General features: G+C 40.0%; 1 protein-coding gene across 2 annotated transcripts in view; it reads right to left on the reverse strand.

The window, feature by feature from the left end:
• The window catches only part of USP13 (ubiquitin specific peptidase 13), a 110,493-nt gene that overhangs the window by 67,865 nt on the left and 21,253 nt on the right, over positions 1-21,375 (reverse strand). Inside the window, exons 2-4 of one of the 2 annotated variants that reach the window (XM_058556295.1) lie at positions 18,606-18,731; positions 10,777-10,837; positions 2,368-2,489 (exon numbers count right to left, since the gene is read on the reverse strand). In XM_058556295.1, the coding sequence (XP_058412278.1) occupies positions 2,368-2,489; positions 10,777-10,837; positions 18,606-18,731 (309 nt within the window). The other variant, XM_058556296.1, reaches the window with a different exon arrangement.

Here is a 21,375-nt window from a genome sequence, read left to right on the forward strand (position 1 = left end):
TAAGATCCCCCTGGGCCCCAGATGCAATGTGAACCCTGCATCACAAAGAGATGGTTTAACTTTCTGGTAGAGTCTATAAAGTAACTATCTGAAACAATTTTTTCTGTGCTGAGAATCTCGAGGGATGAAGAAAGAGTCACCAGGTTGGGTGATTTTGAGCTCAGTAATTTTTGTTATTTAAAAGCTTGAAAAGAGAATTATCAATCACCAAAAACGAAGCAAAAGGATGAAAAGAAAATATAGTAACTAGCATCTGTTACATAGATAAATCCTATCGGTTACCATCAGATAAATCCAGGCTTTTCCTTCAATCTACCCACCCCACCTTCAAATAATTCTCCCTCTCTCTCTCTTTTTAATTCTTAAAGTATTTCTTAATTCTAAAAAACTCTGCATTAAAAATTATAATATATATTGCCGGATTCAGATTTCTATGACGCTTTACTTTTAAATAAAAGTATACACACTTCGAATTATGTTCTAGATGTAGAAATAAAAGTATTTAAAGTCTCTTTTATTAACTTTTTTCACAAAAAGACTTTTTCTTCATAAGTGAATGAAAGGAAAATCATCTCATGACATTTATTCACAATGTGCGTCTACTTCTTTTCTGACAGCAGACGTAAGAGTTACATTAAACAGCAGTAAGAACTCTCAGTATTAGACAGATACAAGATTTACTATATAATTTCAGGTAATGGGACAAGATAAGGCCATTTTGTCCACTCATATTTTATCCTTGGTAACAGCCACAGGAGTCAACAGAGGGAATCGGAGAAAGCAGAGGTAATTTAATTCTGTATGCACTGCTGAACGCTGTGCACTTAGTACTAAAAAGGATATGTTACATCTAATAATTAGAGGAAAGACTACAATAGATAAATACACAAAATTTTCATTTCTATGGTCTTATATTTAGGTATAAAGTAGGTCAGGGGCAAAAGAGGATGAATGTTGGAAAGCTGGTCCCTGATGACATGGGAACCCCAGCACAAGCATCCCCTCTTGGCAGGGGCAAGTGAGCAGGTGGCTGTAGACACAGTCACAGAAAGTCCTGAAGACTCTGGGACCTAAAGACCTAGCTTTGGTTCTGGCAGAGTTTGAGGAGGGAAAAATGAACTGGCATGTCTAAACTCCATGGACCCTGAGCCCCTGCTATCTGTGGCCAGGCTCTGAGAAGTCAGGGTGTGCACAGAGTGGAAAAGAGGAAGAGAACAAAGAAAAGAAGGGTGGAATGGAGGAGACAATTCAGGAAACGAGGAAAGACAAGAAAAACGGTTAGAGTCCCTGCAGCAACTCTGTGCCCACTTCCCGGATTTGAGCATCAAATTCAAACAGAAACTGGCTTCCTCACACCGATATCAGCACCCCAGCTTTAAGTTGTTCAGGAAAATGAAAGTCACTCCACAAAAAAATAAAGGAAGGGAAGAGGAAAAAACTCATCACTAAATCTAAATTCTAAAACCTAGAAAGTAGTCTTAGTCCTCATGAGGAACAAACCTGAAAAGTACATCCACTTTACCACAGAGCTGCTGCAGCCCTGTGACGTGAAAATATATGGTTATTTTTATAATCCTGTTGCTGTTGTTTCAGCAGTGGAACTCTTTTATTTTTCCCCAAACAAAATCTTACGTGGAAGGCTAATGTGTAGAAGAGATAAAAGTATAGCCATTCCTCGGATCAGAAGACAGCTGGGCTGGCCCGTGGCTTAGCGGTTAAGTGTGCGCGCTCTGCTACTGGCGGCCGGGGTTCAGATCCCGGGCACGCACCGACGCACCACTTCTCCAGCCATGCTGGGGCCACGTCCCACATACAGCAACTAGAAGGATGTGCAACTATGACATACAACTATCTACTGGGGCTTTGGGGGGGGAAAAAAAAAAGGAAGAGGATTGGCAATAGATGTTAGCTCAGGGCTGGTTTTCCTCGGCAAAAAGAGGAGGATTGGCATGGATGTTAGCTCAGGGCTAATCTTCCTCACACACGCACAAAAAAAAGACAACATCCCCTCTCCAGTGGTCCCTACACATCGCAGGGGCACAGTTTGGAAATCTAAGCAACAGACTGTGAGTCAGAGGCAGGAAGAAGCCAGCCCACCTGGAGGAGGCCAGCCAGTGAGCAATGAGCCCGAACAGCACTGGACGTGAGGCAGCGGAGGGTATTGAGCCCAACGCTACTGAAATGCAACCTTGCCAGGCCTTTTTCACAGAGAAGCGATGCGCTCGTGTTCATGCTCATTCTTCTCCTCTTCTCTCATTCGACCCGCCTTCCCCACCCCCTCCGTGCATACACACCGCACACGCACATGCACACACACCTGACACAGAGTCACGCGCATCTAGCTAGTAGCCGTGCACACTCACTGACCAGGGCTGGTAACTCCTCAATATTTGGTAGTGCTATTTCATAGTGGTCTGGGAAAATAACAAGTTTGGCTTCATCTTCATATTCATAATCGTCGCTATTTAAATCGTCATCAGTATCTAGATCTGAGGAGAAAACAGAAACAAAGAACAAGAAGTGAAGAAAGAACATTCCACACTAAGGCAGCACTCACTGGGAAAGCCAGAAATCCACAGGGATGACAAACCAAGGTGCGGTATTTACAATTCCTCTGACACGACCATCCATCTGCCCCAAACCAGGAATAAAAGGCCTTTGCATCTTTCCTGTTATACATACTTATCTATAAGGCCCAGTATGTATAAAGAAGCCTGAGTCATATCATAAAGAAGACTGGCACAGACTGGCACAGATGTTAGCTCAGGGCCAATATTCCTCACCAAAAAAAAAAAAAAATAGACAAATGTGCTAGATACTCAATTCTTAAAGACGTTTAAAGGAATAGATTTTCATTACGATTTGTCAGGCACCTAGCTCCTGATTTCACAAGAATGGGTTGGAATGTTTTTCACAACACCGTAATATGGAAGAAAGTACATAGGTTAGAGAGTAGATAAACCTAGGTTCAATTCTGGATGCAAAATTTAACGTGACTTTGGGTGTCACAAACTCTCTAAGCCTTGGTTTCCTCATTTATAGAATGGAGATATTAACACTTATCTCTCACAGTTTATTTGGGGAATAAATAAGAAACTGTACACAAGAGACCTGGCTCATAATAGGTAGTCAATAAATGGTAGTTATTATTTAAAAATAAAATCTCAATTTCCCTCTCTCTCTCCCCTTCTTGCTCCCCCTCCCCCACTAAGAGTTGCTGAGATATTGAAGAGTAAACCAGACGGGGAAACCCCACAATATAAGCAGTCCTGTTGTCCTCAGGCTATGCAGAACTTGCAGTAAGAAAGATGAGCTCCTCTAGCCTATTACCTATCAAGTCATCATCTCTTTGCGTGGCTAATCTCTGGTAAAGGTTAGGTGAAGGCTCAAAGAAATGTCTTGTCACAATATTTACATGGACATGTCAGCCTCGAGTTCACACGGATGCCAGCATCCCAGATCATGTTTGTATATTTAGATGTTTGGAACTATGGTGACAAAGAGCTATTGAGCCATATTCCACTCACACACACACAAACCACACACAAACAGGTACACAAACATGGGCTCTGTAGATAGGAGAAAGTTATTTTACTAGACAAAGCAGCCAGCTGAGAACCCAAGGATCTAAATTCTGTTATTACCTTGTTGTTTGCCTCCAACCAAAAACCTAGTGTCTTTTTATGTACAGCTCTGCTCTTGAATTCTCAAAGGGAGGGCAGTTTTAAGTAGAAAATGAGATACAGCTAAAATGCAGTCTACATATTTTAATAAAATATTCTAAATAATAAGAATCAGAAATGTCAAAATAAACATTGTTAGATAGCCACAAGAGGTTATTTTGACAAAAAGCAATGTTAAAGAGGATTCTGAGTTTAAGAAGTAACTAAAGGCATTTATTTAAAAGAAATGATTCAAAGACAGACATTCTATATGTTATAAAAATTTGAATGCCCCAATATCCATAATAAAAAAATTAGACCCTAAAGGTTCGATGAGAATGGGGTTCAATCCAATAGAATATTAAATAAATGATATTTATTTAAACTATGTAGAAATATGGAAATGTTTCTGCTATGTTAATGCTAAAAATACAAAATTCATCCTCACTGTAATGACAACTGTGTAGAAGTTATGCTCGTAGTCAAGAATTGGAAGGAAATCTGAACAAATGAAAATAGTGAGTGGGTGAACTTTTCTCTATTCTTAAATTTTTCTTTATTATATTGTATATAACAATTTTAAGTAACTAAAGTACAGATCTTTTGTTTTCATGTTAAGATGTGGCTCACACAACATATTATCTAAGCGTCTCTATTCCACAGAAAACATACTCACTTAATCTAATTCAAATCTTACCTGGCCAAAAACAATGATAAACTAAGTCCAAAAAAATCCCACTCTGACATTGGCTTGCTATATAACCTGGGCAAGTTCTTTCCAACTTCATTTTCCTCATGAGTAAGCTGCAGATAATATCAACTACCCCACAAGATTGTTGAGAAGATAGAACAAGATAAGGTGTCAAGGCAGCTCGTATAGGATCTGGTAGGTATTAGGGGCTCCACAGATAGTAGCCCCCATCACCATCACCATCAGCATCACTTTCTCTACACTCCTGACAACTAACATGATCAAAAGAGCCCTCCTTCCCTTTGGCTGTCCCAGCTTCAAAGCAATCCTGAAATAAGTTTCCAGAAGACCGTGATATCATGTGAGGATCTTCTATGTGATCCACGTGCGGAGAAGATATGAACTTCAAATGCTTCTAGACTGTAAGCTGTAAGAGCAGAAAACGGACCTTATTTACCTTCCATACCCCTAGCCCCTGCACAGTGCCCAGCACACACCACACACTCAGGCAATGTCTGTGAAAGGAGACTCTGGGAAGTTAGAAACCCCAACGTGTTAAGGACAACAGCAAAGCAAGAGCATCAATAAACTTGTTGTGGTTTTGGGGCTTCTTTAATTGGTCACCGATCTGTGTTTTAAAAGAAGCAAGACGGCTATTGTGCAAAAAAGCAGAACTTTCTTGGGCTTCTTTACATTTTGTTTATAATTTACTTTTATTTTTAATTCAGTGGGATGGAAGGAGACCATGATCTTTCCCAAACATCTTAATGCAAATTTGGGAAAGGTTGGCAGAAGTAACCTAAACTCTGATTTTAAGGGACAAATGTAAGATTTCTCCTGAATATATTTAAAACCCCACAATCCTAAATATAAATCTACAATTTCCAAATTTCTCTAATTAGAGTCTCACCATCCCAAAAATATGTAGTTGAGGAACCAACAGAGTGACCCCACCCTAGGGACCCGTAGGACTAGGACCCCCAACTTCTCCCAGCAGCTACCTTCCACTGTGGCTATTAACTGGCAATACCTGGATGGGGTGCTCTTTTCCTAAGTTAAAAAAAAAAAAGATTAAAAAAAAAATACCTCTTCCCCAACTCTACTTCAACGATCCTCTCAGATCCCTGGGAGAAGACCCATTTCCAAGAAGTAACCTGCCTAAGCTACAAAGCATTACAGAGGAGGAATGGATCCCTAAATCAAACCAGGGCTCTGATGCTCAGCTCAGCCTTCTCTCAGCCTGTCCATACTGACTTTAACTTGTGTGCTGGAGGTGAGCAGTCCAGCTGTTCCACTGCTGTGCAATCTGACCAACCGTTTGCTCTCAAAAGAAGGTACAGAGGAAAAAAGCCCTTTGAGGGTAAACCCTGGTGTATGACATACATCAGAAGGAAATGGCAAAATGGAGTTGAATAGAACCTTCTGATCATTTTGGCTAAAGCCAAAAGAGTGGAATTTAAGCCCTCTGAGCTTAAGAAATAGCTCTTTGACGTCCCAATCTTCAGACACAGAAGAACTTGACTTATTTACTCCTATCTGTGAAAGTTGGGATGGGGTGGGGGAGACTTAATAAAAATGTGAATATTTAACACTGTTTTTAAGACATACCAAAGATATGATTTTTTTAATTAAATGCATTAGCAGTTATTTACACATCTATACACATTTGGAGCTTTAATCTAAAAAATATATAAGAGATTAGACCAGAATCACTTCGCGAGTCCTGGGGTATTTCTTTGAAGGTCCTGGACTCCCTCACGTCCCCTTTTCTCTCCTTCTGTCTCATAAAACAGTTTAAGTTTTATATCAGCTTATTCCCAAAATTTACAATCTTTCACATTGCTGTAAGTTATCCTTCTAAAAGACAACCTAATAGTGTCCCTTTCTAGCTTCAAAACATTAATGCAGAGCTACCCACACTTTCTCAGTTCACAGCACCTGTCAGCATCCCAGAGATTTTTGCACAGCAGCCCTAAGCCAAACAAAATGCCTAATAGTTCTGTTTATTTAGTAGGTAGATCCAAATAACTTATTACGTATTTATGTTCTAACAACTCAGTAACCATTTGAAAAAAATAATACACATAAATTGAAATAAAAAGTATTTTATTTCATTCTTAAATAACCACAATTCCTTACTAACAGGATGTGTGTACTTGTTGGGCACAACACAACTTCTCTTTGAATCAGACTGAACTCTGCCTCCCTTGTTTCCTGTTCCACATTTATTTTCACATGGTACTTGCCTTTAACCATAGAAACCACCAAAAAACCAGCTTCACAAAGAGATGAAGTCATTGAAAGGAATACAGGATACTGCAACAGTGAAACTACATTAAGCTAATAGCTCATGCAATGTTTGAGCATCACTGTGCTCCCTTGAAGAGTTAAAACATCCCATGCTGCACCTGTGAGTTCACTGCAGCACCCCAGGGTGCCTCAGAGCACAGTTTGGGAACCTAAGTGTTAATGGCTCCCCACTGTCTACACAAAAAAAGTCTAAAAGCAGGGTATATGTATAGACTATGGTTGGAAGAATATACAAGATATATAAGGATGTACAAACAGAAAATACTATTTGTCTCTGGGGAGAGTAACCAAGTGGCTGGGAGACAGGGAAGGGAGAGGGAGAATATTTTTCATTATAGAGCCTCTTATAATTTTTCAATTTTAAGTTTTGTCCATGTGTTATGTCTTCAAAAAACCCTTTTTAAATCCTAAATATGGGCCGGCCCCGTGGCTTAGCGGTTAAGTGCGTGCGCTCCGCTGCTGGTGGCCCGGGTTCGGATCCTGGGCGCGCACCGACGCACTGCTTGTCGGGCCATGCTGAGGCCGCGTCCCACATACAGCAACTAGAAGGATGTGCAACTACGACGTACAACTATCCACTGGGGCTTTGGGGGAAAAAATAAATAAATAAAATTTAAAAAAAAATCCTAAATACAAAAAGAAGTATAAAATTCAAATATTCAAAAATTATCAATAATTGTCATTGTTGATAAAAAAAAAATTACCAGCAAAACTAGAACTGAGGGAAGGATCCTTAACTGTGATTTCACTTGAATGAACATCAAAGTAATCAAGAGGAAAAGTGACTTGGCTGCTGAGGGGCAGGATGGTGCTCAGGAGACTTGGGTAAGCCATTGACCACCAGCTAATGGGCTCAGTTTCCCTAATAAAATCAATATTAAAGGTCATAACTGAATGATTCAATGGTTTCAGTGTCACCATTGAACCAATGGAAAAGGAATTATTCACAAAGTCATCAAGTGAATGGGGACAAAAAGCCTCTATCCAGGAGAAAGTGTTAGTCATCTACATGCGTTTTTATGAAGCTTATGAAGGAGGCATCATAACTACATTTCAACAGCAATGAAAAAGTACTTTCTAGTTGAAGAAACAAGAGAGACTGCGAGAGACTTCTGAGTTCTCTTCCTCTCCATGAAGAGACCACCCCAATGTCCCCTTTAGGGAAGCGGTCTGTGGCAGAGGCTACTAGCTGCCTCCCGGTATCCAGTCTCCCATTCTTCCTTACTAATAGACATTATTCAGTGAAGTCAGTTAATAGAATCTACTTTTCAGTCTCCTGAGCAGCACATGGTGTGGCCTTGTGACCAAGTTCTGACCAGAGAGGTATAAACTGAAGTGTTGCAGGAGGATCTGTGAGAAGACTAACAAAAGGAAACTGACTCCACTGGGAAATTAGATTTTTTGTCCTTCTCCCTTCATCTTTATTGCTTTCCAGAATGGGGATGTGATGACTGGAGTTCCAGCAGCCATCTTAGACCATGAAGTAACCAGGAGGTTGGAAATCTCAGGCCAGGATGGAGGGTGAAGCAGAATATGGGAAGAGTCTAGATCCTGATGGAACATGAGGCGATCACACCAGCCTGGACTAGCTACTTCCCAACATCCTCTACATGAGACAGAAAAACATCTGTCTTGTTTAAAATCACCAATATTTTAAGTTTTCTGTTACATAAGGCAGATGTAATCCTAATACAGTCTTTCACTAAAATTAATTTACAGGCCACATCAACTTGAACACAGAGCTGTGATCAGAGTGACAAGAGAAAAGTGCCTGACACTGGGCGATATGAAGCATCAGTTGAGTGGGCTGTAAATCAGGGCTTGTAAAACCAAATTCTTCATGGGATGAAGTAGCTAACCTAAATTTGTGACACATCTGGTTATAAAACAATAGGGAGAAACGGGGCCTGGGGGAAGCCCCAGAGAGCTAATGGCATTCAAATTTAAATTTTCAAAAGACGGGTACAGTCCAAACAGAACATTTTTGCTGGGCTGTGAGTTTTAGGCACATCCTCTGGTTTTTAAGATAAGGAATGCTGAGTGGACACAGAGAGGAGCCTGTAGAAAAAGTCCCACTAAAATGAAATGGGGGGGTGAGAGTTCCCGGGAAGCAACGGAAGGGGTCCACACAGTATGAAGCACAAAATCTCAGTGCTTACCTTTGGGTTAATTTTTAGAACAGTTACTTGACAATATCCTCTACCATGAAAATAATCATAAGAGAATCAAACCTCAAGGTCTTTTGAGTAAAAGACACAAAGGTTAAAGGACAAGAGGTCAGCTAATTTCTTCGTTTAACCAAAGAAAATAATTAAAAATCACAACAGTAGGTCAAAATGTTTCATTTTTTCCACCTTCAAGAATATCATGCTGATGTCACTTAATTCTGAGGAAGTCAAATTATCTATATTAGTGGAAGAGAACTGAAGGATAACCAAAACATCAGAATCCATTCAATTGTTTTAGCTTTGGGGCTCATTCTAAGCTGGTTTGGGTTTGGTTGGTTGATTTGGGTTGTGGTCCAAAGACATGCTGAGAAATGGGAAAGACTGGTCAGGGTTGAAAAATCAACTGCAGATCAGCCTCATAAAGAAAACCACAAGCTGAAAATCAGGAGAAAAGACAGCACGCATGGGCCCAGCAAGGAGAAATGGAGAATCAAAGCAGGAAGGAAACTCAGCTCCACAACTGTTCCAATGGCTTCACTTTTCACATAATTAATGTGTCTTTTTATTACAACACTAGCATATGTTTGTTACAGAAAAAAATTAAATACAGATAAGTGAAAAGAAGAAAATAAAAATCGCCTCAATCCCACCACCAGGCAAGAACTATTAACAATGTGGAGTATATTCTGCCAAGTTCTTCCAGACTCCTAGTTATAGATGTATACGTGTGTGTATAAACATGTATATGTACACACACACACATATACATATGTATACCTACACACACACAGATATGCATGCATATATGCATAGATATTTACATACATATACATACATGCACACATATGTATATATGTGTACAGATTTCTTTACCAATATGAAATCATAATATGCAAACAATTTTGAAATTCCTTTCAAACAATAACCCCAGGCATTTAGGGATATAAACTTGTTTGGTCAAACATTATCAAACCACTTTTTCTCCTGGGAAAACCTTATCAAAGCTTAATATGAAATATAACCATGACTACATGATAGAGAAACCAGTACTCATGTGCATGAGCAAAACTGGCTCTTCTGAATGAAGGAGACAGAAAAACCACTGTTGGGCAAACAGCACAGCAACCATTGTTGCAGGCAAAATCCACTGACGGATGATAAAATTAGTAGGCAAAACTCTGAGAAGAAACAAGATATTAGCATAGTCTTAAAGTATCACTTCCAAGATATTTATTAATTACACTGTAACTTCACAGTGGAAAAACACAGCAGACACCCCCTTAACAAGTGATCAAGGTTAACATCACCAGTATGAAGACACAGCATCATGTGCCCCCTGATATCATGCACTAAGGAGAGTACCCTCTGTGGTGTTCTCGCCAAAAATGCATAACCGCAGACTTACCACAAGAAAACATCAGACAAACCCAAACTGAAGTACAGTCTACAAAATAACAGCCAGTACTCTTCAAAAATGCCAAAATTATTAAAGACAAAAAAAATCTGTGAGGTACCCATCACAGATTAGAGAGGATTAAGAAAACATGACAACCTAATGCAACATGGGATCCTGGAACAAAAGAAGGACATTAGTGGAAAAAATGGTGAAATCCAAATAAAGTCTGTAGTTTGGCTAATATTAAAAAAAGAAAAATTGTCTTTTCTTTAAAGGCAGTGAAAAAGAGACCAGAAGCAGAATCGCAATGACTCTCCAGTCACTATAAATATAATTGCTTCAAAATACTATACACAACTAAAAGTGCTAAAAGCATCCTTCACCACCAGGTAAACACAAAAGTGGAGGCAGATCATCTCAAGCTAAATTCGTTTCTCTCATCCTTAAATTGTAGAGCAATAAACAACCTATTACTCCAAATCGCACACATGCACACGAACACACACACACAGAAAATCTGGGCACACTATTGATAACTATTTACATTACCTAAAAACATCTTGGAATTCCTCCTTTTTGGTAAAGCTCCCCCAGATGCTCCTCTTACCTTCTGAAAAGAAAACAAGAAATTGTTAAAATGCAGCCTACAGAACAGCTGATTTGGGGGGATGGAGGAATATATCTCAGACGTTCCCAGTTTTCATAAAGGGCCAAGAGGAAATATTCAACCTGGACTAGAGATTCCAGGATAAACAGGAACTTGACCCAGGTCAATGCAGGTAGGCGAATTCAGGGCAATGCTATTGTTCCACCTGATTATCTTCCCAAGTTATAAAGAAAAACACTTCTGGAAAGGGAAGTGGAACCAGGAACCACGGTGAAGTAGATGCTTCAACTTCAAATTAGCATGTACTCCCAAGAGGCTAGAGTCCATACTCAACGTTGGAGCTATTCTGGAGAGACGGCAGCTGCTCCAGGAGGGGCGGCTCTTGTTCTCCTGCTACCACTGGGCCCTCAGTGCTTGGCCCTCGGCATGCCCAACAATTATTGTTGAAAGAGTTAATAAATATTGATACATAGTCACTGCTAAATTCTGGTCATATCATATTAAACCTCAGTCTAACGTCCCTAAACATTTTTGGAGCACTAACTGATGACTATGTTTGCCATCCTATGCTTCATGTATTTTCTACCTCTGGTGGCAGCAATGAAATAAACACCCATCAAGTGGTTATGCAAAAGTGGTCATTCTTTTTTTTTTTTGCTGAGGAAGATTCACCCTGAGCTAACGTCCACTGCCAATCTTTCTCTTTTTTTGCTTGAGGAAAATCAGCCCTGAGCTAACATCTGTGCCAATCTCCCTCTACTTTAAACATGGGACACCGCCACAGCATGGCTGGTGAGTGGAGTAGGTCCACGCCCGGGATCTGAACCCACACACCCAGGCCGCCAAAGGGGAGCATGTGGAACTTTAACCACTCGGCCACGGGGCTGGGCTCAAAAGTGGTCATTCTTTACCCTTCCGACACTCGCACAAAAAATTTTACTCTCAAATAGGATTATAAAACTTTTTTTCCTCTTTTTGCTGAGGAAGATTTGCCCTGAGCTAACATCTGTTGCCAATCCTCTTTTTTGGCTTGAGGAAGATTCACCCTGAGCTAACATCTGTCCCAATCTTCCTCTATTTTTTTGTACATGGGACACTGCCACAGCACGGCTGGTGAGTAAAACAGGTCCACGCCCAGGATCCGAACATGTGAACCCGGGCCACTGAAATGGAGCACATGGAACTTTAACCACTTGGCCACGGGGCCAGGCCCAGGATTATAAAAATTTTTGTTTCAAATGGCCAAAATCATATTTCCACACTGTATGTTCTTTCAGTTAACAGAAAAGAACATGTTTCCTACACACCACAGTATACGGGTTGAACTCCAGCATCTTCTCAAGCACCTACACATTATGGCAGCATCAAGGCCTTGCTGCGTCTTTAGTTTGTCCTCTTATCAGTCCTAAGTCTCCTTTTCCACATTTTATTATTTGGCATTGAAGGTAGACTCATCTTTGTGATTCTCACACTAAGTTTTTACAGCTTCTACTATAAGTTTATAGTTCACATCTTCGGAATGTGAAAATTATTGAACACTTTAGTTCAAAAACCTGTCTCTCAGGGCAGGCCCGGTGGCATAGTGGTTAAGTTCGCACGCTCCACTTCGGCGGTCCAGGGTTCGCAGGTTCAGATCCCAGGCGCGGACCTGCATACCACTCATCAAGCCATGCTATGGCGGTGTCCCATATAAAGTAGAGGAAGATGGGCACGGATGTTAGCTCAGGGCCAATCTTCCTCAGCAAAAAGAGGAGGATTGGCAACGGATGTTAGCTCAGGGCTAATCTTCCTCACAAAAAAAAATAAATAAATAAAAAAACAACCTATCTATCCAAACACTAATGCCAAATGCATTAGTCTCCTCTCTTGGAATCCCTCTCCTCTCCTCCACGGTCTCAGAGCCTCTGTCTTCTCCCCTCCACTTTCCTGCCTCAAAAAGGGATGAAATAAACCTGTATCAAAGGCACATTTAACAATCCTGGAGGTCGCTTGAAATCTCTCTACAGGAAGAGAGGTTTATGGCATCCTTTTAATTGTTCCAACCCCACTGTCGCCTCCATTCCTGCATGATGGTGCAGGGAGAAAGAAGGAGAGGAGCTACAGGAAGGCCTGCTGCAACGTGAGGCTCTCCCTGATTGTGAGATGCACGCCTTAGACTTGGATTAGATCCACTTCCTTTCAGGAAAAAAAAAAAAGTAAAAACTATGTCTTCCTTCCAAAGACCATCACCTCTGCGTCTGCATCAGTTACCACCAGAAATCAGCAGGGTTTGTGAAACCGGAACTCCTCGGTCAGTAAACATGACTGTGCCTGTATGTCAGGCTCTGTGCTGGCGTTCAGGCTGCAAAGTGAATGAAGATGCACTCCATCCCCTGAGGAGTCCACCAGCACAATTGGGGAACATATATGCAAACAAATAGCACAATAGATTCTGCTGAGTGTTAATAGAGGTGTGAAAAAGGTACAATCATATCATAAGGAGGAAATGATAGTTCTTCTGGAGGTTGAGGGTGTGGACAGGTCAGGTAAGAAGAGCAGATGCTCAGCAAATATTTGTTGGATGGATGGGTGGATGATGGATGGATGGATGGATGATGGATGGATGGATGGATGATGGATGGCTGGATGATGGGTGGATGGATGGATGATGGATGGATGGATGATGGGTGGATGGATGGACGAATGGATGGATGGATGGATGGATGGATGATAGATGGTGGATAGGTGGAGAGATATCCCAACCACAGGGCGTACAACAGGTAAAAGAGGAGTGGGGATAGAAGTAGGGAATCCTAGACAGAGAAAACAGCATGTACAAAGGCACGTAATCATGATGTATTCCAGAATAAGAAGTGGTTTGCTATGTCTGGAGCACAAAGCTGCTGGAGTAAGAATAAGGGTTAGAAAGGCTACAGGGGCCAGATCACGGAGGGCCTTGTATTCACATGCAAAAAAGTTCAGACTTCACCCTGCAACAAAGACAGAGACAACAGAGATTTAAGCTTCAGTGTGCCACAGATGCACAGACATATGCATTTGGGAAGATCACTCTGGGTGCAGCATGCAGACTGGGCAGGTTTGAAGGCGGCAAGTTTGCAGGAAGGAAGATTAGTCAGGAAGCTACAGCACTAGTCCTTTGAAGGGATAATGACCACTTAGATAAGAACAGCAGGGATGGCGAGGACACGGGGGACTTCAGATCTATTTGGGAGGCCCACATAACTAGACCTGGTCACCAACCAGCATGGAAGGAAAGCAGAATCCAAAGGATGTCTAGGTCTCTTCAATTCAAGATGAAGGACAACTCTGAGAAAGAGGACAATTCATTCAGTCTGGGCACACTGAGCTTGAAGTACCTATGAGATGTTCGAACAGAAAAAGCCAGGTCAGAGTGGGATGGTCAGATCTTCAGCTCTGGAGAGATACCGATTGGGAAGTCATCAGCTCAGAGACAGTGGTTAAACAAGGATATGGACGACACTGACGAGGAAGAGCAGGCTTCAGAGAAAGAAGACAGGATGGTCAAACGGCATCCTAGGAAATGCCGATTTTTAAGGGGTAAAAGAAGGAAGCAATGCTACTGAAAGAAAGTGAGCAAGGGCAGTCTGAGAGCAGGAGGAAAACCAGGAAAGAACAGTGTTAAAAGAAAGCTGGGAGAAGCAGTTCCAAAAGGAAAACAATTTCAAAGACTCAAAAAGTCAAGTAAAATCAGGACTAAAATCCAAGTTTTACCACTTGTTGCACCAAGTGTGGCAACAAGAGGTAACTGACAACCTCAGGCAGGTTTAGCGGATCAGCAGGAAGATCGATGGGACCACACTGTGGAAATTAAAGGGAGGTGGGTAGAGATGATGAGAACAGAACAGTTTTTAAAGCAGCTTTTTTTTTTTTTAATTTTATTGAGGTCTTATTGGCTTATAACATTGCGTAATTTCAGGTGTACATTATTACATATCAGTTTCTGTATAGACTGCACCAAGCTCACCACCAATAGTCTAGTTTTTATCCGTCACCAGACATATGAGCCCCTTGACCCCTTTCGCCCTCCCCCTTACCTCCTTCCCCTCTGGTAACCACTAATCTGTTCTCTTCATCCACATGTTTGTTTTAACTGAAGGATGAGATGACTAAAGGAGGAAGAAAATTAGAGGGCGAGTTTTGTGGTGTGCTCTTTTTTAAGGGAGGAGAAAAAGGCCAGAAGAGGGAGAAGTTGGAGACATAAGAGGGAGTGGAGTTAACGAAGGAGCAAGTTTCCCGAGGTAGAAGGAAACGGGACCACGAGGACAGACAGAACACAGCTTTCTGCGGAGACGGGAGGAAACGAAAGTGGAATTAATGCAGGTGAGTTCCCAGGAGGGAAGAAAGTAGTTCAGGGAGCTCTGCCCAGGGGTCCTTGTTCTCTCTGTAAAGTACAAGTCACACTGTTTTCTGACATTGAGGGGGGTCCTGATAAAGGCTTGAGGGAAGCATCCAAAGTTTGGAGCGGGAGAGGGTATAGACTAGGTTTTCGGGGCAGTGAGAGGGCCCAGTGAAAGGGGGAAGGCCAGGAATCTGACATGGTCCCAACCCCATGGTAGTGCAGATTCCTAGCACAGAAGCAGAGGATGAGACTAAAAGATCGCCTGGCTGGAGTTCTGGAGGACAGTTAAGGAGACAAGACAAGGAGGTAAGCCAGTTGAGGGTATTGGTGACGAGAGAATGTTTAGTCATGGATCCTGAGAAGCAGGCTGAACAGCAGGGGAAGCCGCTGCCTGGACAAGTCCCAGGCCTGGAGCTCTCAAGGAGGGAGAACAAAAGAAATGAGTGAGAGAGGGTTGTGGTCAGAGAGTGAAATAGCTAACTTAAAATTTCAGAGGCAGAACTAACTGTACAAGATTACCGGCATTCTACAGTTCTGCCACTAGCTTTGTGGCCCTGAGCAAGTTATTTCAAGTCTCTGGGCCTCAGCTTCATTTTTTTTTTCCGCCAGTTTCCTAAAACTTCATCACTTTACACTAAGACAGATGATACAAAGCAAACTTCTTAAGAGTTGCTATGTCCCACCTAACAGGAGTAGTGAATGTAAATCATATAATATTAGGCCAACGTTAGATTATTTTAAAGCTAACTGAGTTTATAACTTATCTGACCTCCTGGCCACTGTCCAATTTTGGGATCTCTCCTTTGTCTGGAACTTAAACAGAGAACATATTAGGTAGGCTAGGGTGAGAGATGAGATGAACTTCAAATAAATCAGCGTTGACTATTTTGAAGATCCAAGATAGTCCACAAGCTATTAGGACTAAAGTGAAAGTTGAACAGTGTTGCTAAATATAAAATCAATATTTGAAAATTAATAACATCCCCAAATACCATCAATAGCCAATTAAAATACCTTTAAAAATAAAAGACAGCAGTAACAATAGTTACAAAAATTATAGGATTCCTAAAAAAATTCTAACAAAATATAAGCTCCTTTGTTGAAAATTACAAAATATTATTGAAGGATATAAAAGAGACCTGAATAGAAAGGTAGGCCATGTTGAATAGTCATTCAATAAATATTTATGAAGCACCTACTACGTGCTGGGCACTGTTAAGTGCTGAGGACACAGAAATGAACAAAACAGACAAGTCCCTGCCCTCGTGGAGCTTACACAATGATATGGATCACAGATTAATCTACAAATTCAGTGTGATCGTGATCAAAATCTCAACAAGATTTTTTAAACTAGATGAACTGATTCCAAAATCCATATAGAAAAATAAACGTCTAAACCTAGGAAAGTTCTGGGAAAAATGAACATGGAAAAAGTGCTTGCACTACCAGATATCAAGGCTCGCCACACCAATGACACAGACAAATAAGATCAACAGAACAGAACTGAGAGCTCTAACACAGACCCAAGTGTGAAGGGCAAGTTAAAATACAAAAAAGATGGCACCATAAATCACTGGGAAAGACTGCACTACTCTAGTAATAGTGGGACAACTGGTTATCAATACGGAGAATAAAAAGTAGATTCTCACACTTCAAACAAATACAAAAATAAATTATAGATGGATTAGAGGCCGGCCTGGTGGTGTAGTGGTTAAGTTCACGCACTCTGCTTCAGCAGCCCAGGGTTCGCAGGTTCAGATCATGGGCACAGACCTAGGCACAGCTTATCAAGCCATGCTGTGGCAGGTATCCCACATATAAAGTAGAGGAAGATGGGCATGGATGTTAGCCCAGAGCCAATCTTCCTCAGCAAAAAGAGGAGGATTGGCAATGGTTGTTAGCTCAGGGCTAATCTTCCTCACCAAAAAAATAAAATAAAATAAAATAAAACATAAATAAATAAATTACAGATGGATTAAAGACCTAAAATGTTAAGACCCACACACACAGGTACTTTAAAAAAAAAAAGTATTAGAAGAAATTTCTTTATGACCTTGAGTTGGGAAACGATGTCTTAGACAAGATACAAAAGCACAATTCATAAGAGAAAAGTTTAATAAATCTAACTACATCAAAATTCAAAACTTCTGTTCTGCAAAATAATTCATAAACGAAGCAAAAAGACAAGCCACAGATTGTAAGAAAATTTTGTATATAACAGACAAAGTTTTGGTATCCAGCATGTAAAAAGAACTAAATCAAACTTTTTAGAAAAAGATAAACCCATAGAGAAATAGGACAAAAATAAAAAAAAGCAAATCAGAGAAGAGAAAACCAGAATGGCCAATAAACATATATAAAGATGTTCAACCCTCACAGAAGTAATGCCAAATATCTAGATGCCACCTCACAACCGTTGGCTTGACAAAAATCAAAAGTCTGACCAAGCAATGGTGAAGGTGTGGGAAAGCAGACATTCATAATCACTACAGATAGGAGTGTAAATTGGTGCAACCACTCTGGGGAAGGATTTGGCAATATCTAGTAAAAAAGAAGATAAGTACACCCACGAGCCAGCATTACCACTTCTAGATATATTTCCTAAAGAAATCTTGCATATGTACCCCCAGGAGAAATGGTTTAAAATGTTAATTGTTACATTGTTGGTAGAAACAAAAAAAATGGAAACAATCTAACTGTTCATCAATAGGAGAACAGAATAAGAAATGACAAGGTACTCATAAGATGGAATACCAAACAACTATTAAAATGAATTAAGTACATCCAGATGCATAGCAACATGGATAGATTTCACAAAGGTGAAAGGGAAAGTTCCAAGCAAATTATAGGTAGCAATATGATAGTATTTATCTACATCTTTAAAACACATAAAGTCATACTATATATTGTTCATGAATACCCATATGTAAATAAAATATAATGACATGCACAGGAATGAGAAACAACAAATTCACAGCCATTGTTACTTCTGGGGATGGAGGGAAACAAAAAGGACTTGAACTTTCAGGAAAGCTCTTTCTCAAAAAAAAAAAATCTGAAGAAAAATATCCAAATATTTTTGATTTCTGATTTTTGGATCCATGAGTGTTTCTGGCAAGATGCTGCAGACTTTTCTGTATTTTTTTCACTTAATCTTTTTTCAATTCAGTTAACTCACGTCTGCTTAACTCCAATCAGAAGTTTAGAGGAAGAGAAATGTAAAACCGGTTAAGATAAGGTTTGGGGAAATCTATGTATTTCTGCAAACGGTGCTATTTTTGTTTCCCATCATCAAAGAGAATCAGAAGTTATGTGGGCACAGTAAAATCTCCATGTGATAAACCACACTAAGACAACGTTACAGGAAATATATCAAGGCCAGTTCTCCTTGATCTGGAGTGCGTATCTCACCTCTCGCACATGTCTTTTCAGGTGCATGTATACACTCTGTCCAGTTTTTCGAAAATGTCTTTCAACATGTTCCCTTCCAAAGGCCAAAAATGTATTCATGCATACATAGAGTCCACCTTCAGAATTCTAGAAGAAAGAGACAGGTTACAACATTAGCCAAGGATGCCTAGCCAAGCAGTCCAGATATAGAAAAAGGGAAGGGGCAGGAAGGCAAACGATGAAGACGAAGCCTGGCAAAGGCCACCTGGCTGTCGTAGTCATCTGCAGTGACCCTCAATGGCTCCACAGCCACCCACAGCGGCAGCTCCCACCCCAATCCTGGGTTCCAGGTGCTCCGGGACAGCTGAGCACAGTCTCAAAGTCAGGCGAGATCCTCAGAGGCTCTGGGAAATAAAAACACTTGTCTGACTCTCCAAACTGGGGTAAGGACAACAGGGGATAGAAGAAAGTTGGAAAGTGATCCAACTACCATCACTGCAACGGTTTATCATCACTCTTCCTCATTCATCAGTGCAAGGCTCCAGGAACATCAAGTTTTAGCAGGACAGAGTTCTTCAAAGATCTTGTTCCCTTCCTTTGGTGACATATGATATTTAATGATATCCAACAATAAATTATAACAATTTAATACATATAATAACTTAATAAGTAAATAATAAAGGATGGAGACCCATAATAATCTTGGCTACACATTACTGCATGCCTGATACATGTCAGGGGCTTTATGTATATTATTTCTAATCCTAACAATGCTGCAAGCTGCTTAGTATTATTTCCATTTTACAGTTTTTAAAAAAAGCTAAGAATAAGTCACTTGCCCAAGTTCACACAGCTTGGAAGTGTTAGAGTTAAATTTCAATCTATTTCTCCTTTTATCCTGCTATGCCACATTTCAAACATTATTTAATTACAGACATACTGCTACAATGAACAGTCAAGGATATTGTTCACATTTTAGATACTTGATTTTCTATCCCAATTTCAACTCTCCTTTTCTCTCACTTTGCTTAACATGCTTCTCTGTAAACTTAGCCTATAAAATTAGCCCTCCCTTCCTCCATCGAAATGGATTTTTCTTAAGCTCCTGTTGGTCTCACCCCTCTAAATGATTAAAAAAAAATTTTAAATACCTGTCAAAATTGCCAACAAACACTTATCAAAATTCCTTACACTGCATTTAGTAGAGTACATATTATAATATCAAAACAGATACTGATGCTCATTATAAATACATGAAAAATAATTTTTAAAGTTCCAATAACTCAAGATTGTTTATTAAAAAGAATTTCTAATAACAAAGTTCTCCAACATTGTATCTATGGTTTATAAGCCTGACATAAAGGAGTCTTGTCACAATGAGAACATTATAACAGCATTAGTTCAAATCTGTGCCTATTATTGTGTCATATATAGTGCAATAAGGCAAGAAAAGAAAAAAACGTATCAAGATCACAAAGAAAGGGGCCAGCCCAATGGCGCAAGCGGTTAAGTGCACGGGCTCTGCTGCGGCGGCCTGGGGTTCGCCAGTTCAGATCCCGGGTGCGCACTGACGCACCACTTGGCAAGCCATGCTGTGGCAGCGTCCCATATAAAGTGGAGGAAGATGGGCATGGATGTTAGCCCAGGGCCAGTCTTCCTCAGCAAAAAGAGGAGGATTGGCAGATGTTAGCTTAGGGCCGATCTTCCTCACAAAAAAAAAAAAAGATCACAAAGAAAGAAACAAAATGATCTTGTTTGCTTACGACATTATAATCTATATGGAAAATCCTAAGAATCTACAAACTACTAAAAATAACAAGCAGTAAAACTAATAAGTGAATTTAGCAAGGTCATGGGATACAGGTTAATAGACAAAAAGCAATTTCAATTTCACACACAGACAACAAACACTTGCAAATGAAATTTTAAAAACCTGACTGTAAAATAGCAACCAAAAAACTCAGAATTATAGTATGTAGCTTCAGCTTCTGGATAATTTTTTTCCCTTTAAATGAGATCATTTGAATAAAATCAGAAAAGTTCTTCAACTAGAAGCAACACATTATATTCACTTGATACTAGACTAAAAAAATCTTTTGAAAATATTTACCTAAATAAACATGTTCTTTTGCATAGTCATCACCTTTATGAAAAAAAATATTGCATCATGATATTGCATTATAATGGTCAGTTATTCATTAAGCCCATTAAATTGAGCACCACATATTTCAATGAGAAAAATAACACGTCCATTATCTTCCAACAAAATGTAATTTGATCAAAAAGAATTCAAACCAGAAGATATACTGGGGAAAATATGAGATTTGTAACCAGAGGTTCTGAACTGCCACTAACTAGCTCTGTGGCCTAAGGCAGGTTGTCATAAAGGTCTCTGAGCTTCAGTATTTTCCTCTACAAACATGGCTGTAGCGATAATTCCCACCTCACAGGATTTCACAAAGTTCAAAGGGAATGAAACACATTCTGTGCTGTAAAGCATTACATAAATGTTTGTAATTATTTGTTATGAGCTAAAAGTTTTGTGTGCCACATGGATCTCCTATTATCTCAATTATTTTATAATTGGGGAAAATACACAGAAGGAAGAAAAAAGTGAGTCTGACAGTCACATAGGCTGGGGGTAACAAATATTAATCTGTCAGAAAAATATATCAGACAACTAGTGGGAAAACCAAGAAATTAACAAGTAGAAGAAGAAAAATGTTCAAGTACAGCGTTTTTCGGAAGCAAAATAGAATAGCCATATAATGCAAAAGTTTATAAAGTAATC

Source organism: Diceros bicornis, chromosome 15 (assembly GCF_020826845.1).
Source record: "Diceros bicornis minor isolate mBicDic1 chromosome 15, mDicBic1.mat.cur, whole genome shotgun sequence".
NCBI lineage: Eukaryota > Metazoa > Chordata > Mammalia > Perissodactyla > Rhinocerotidae > Diceros > Diceros bicornis.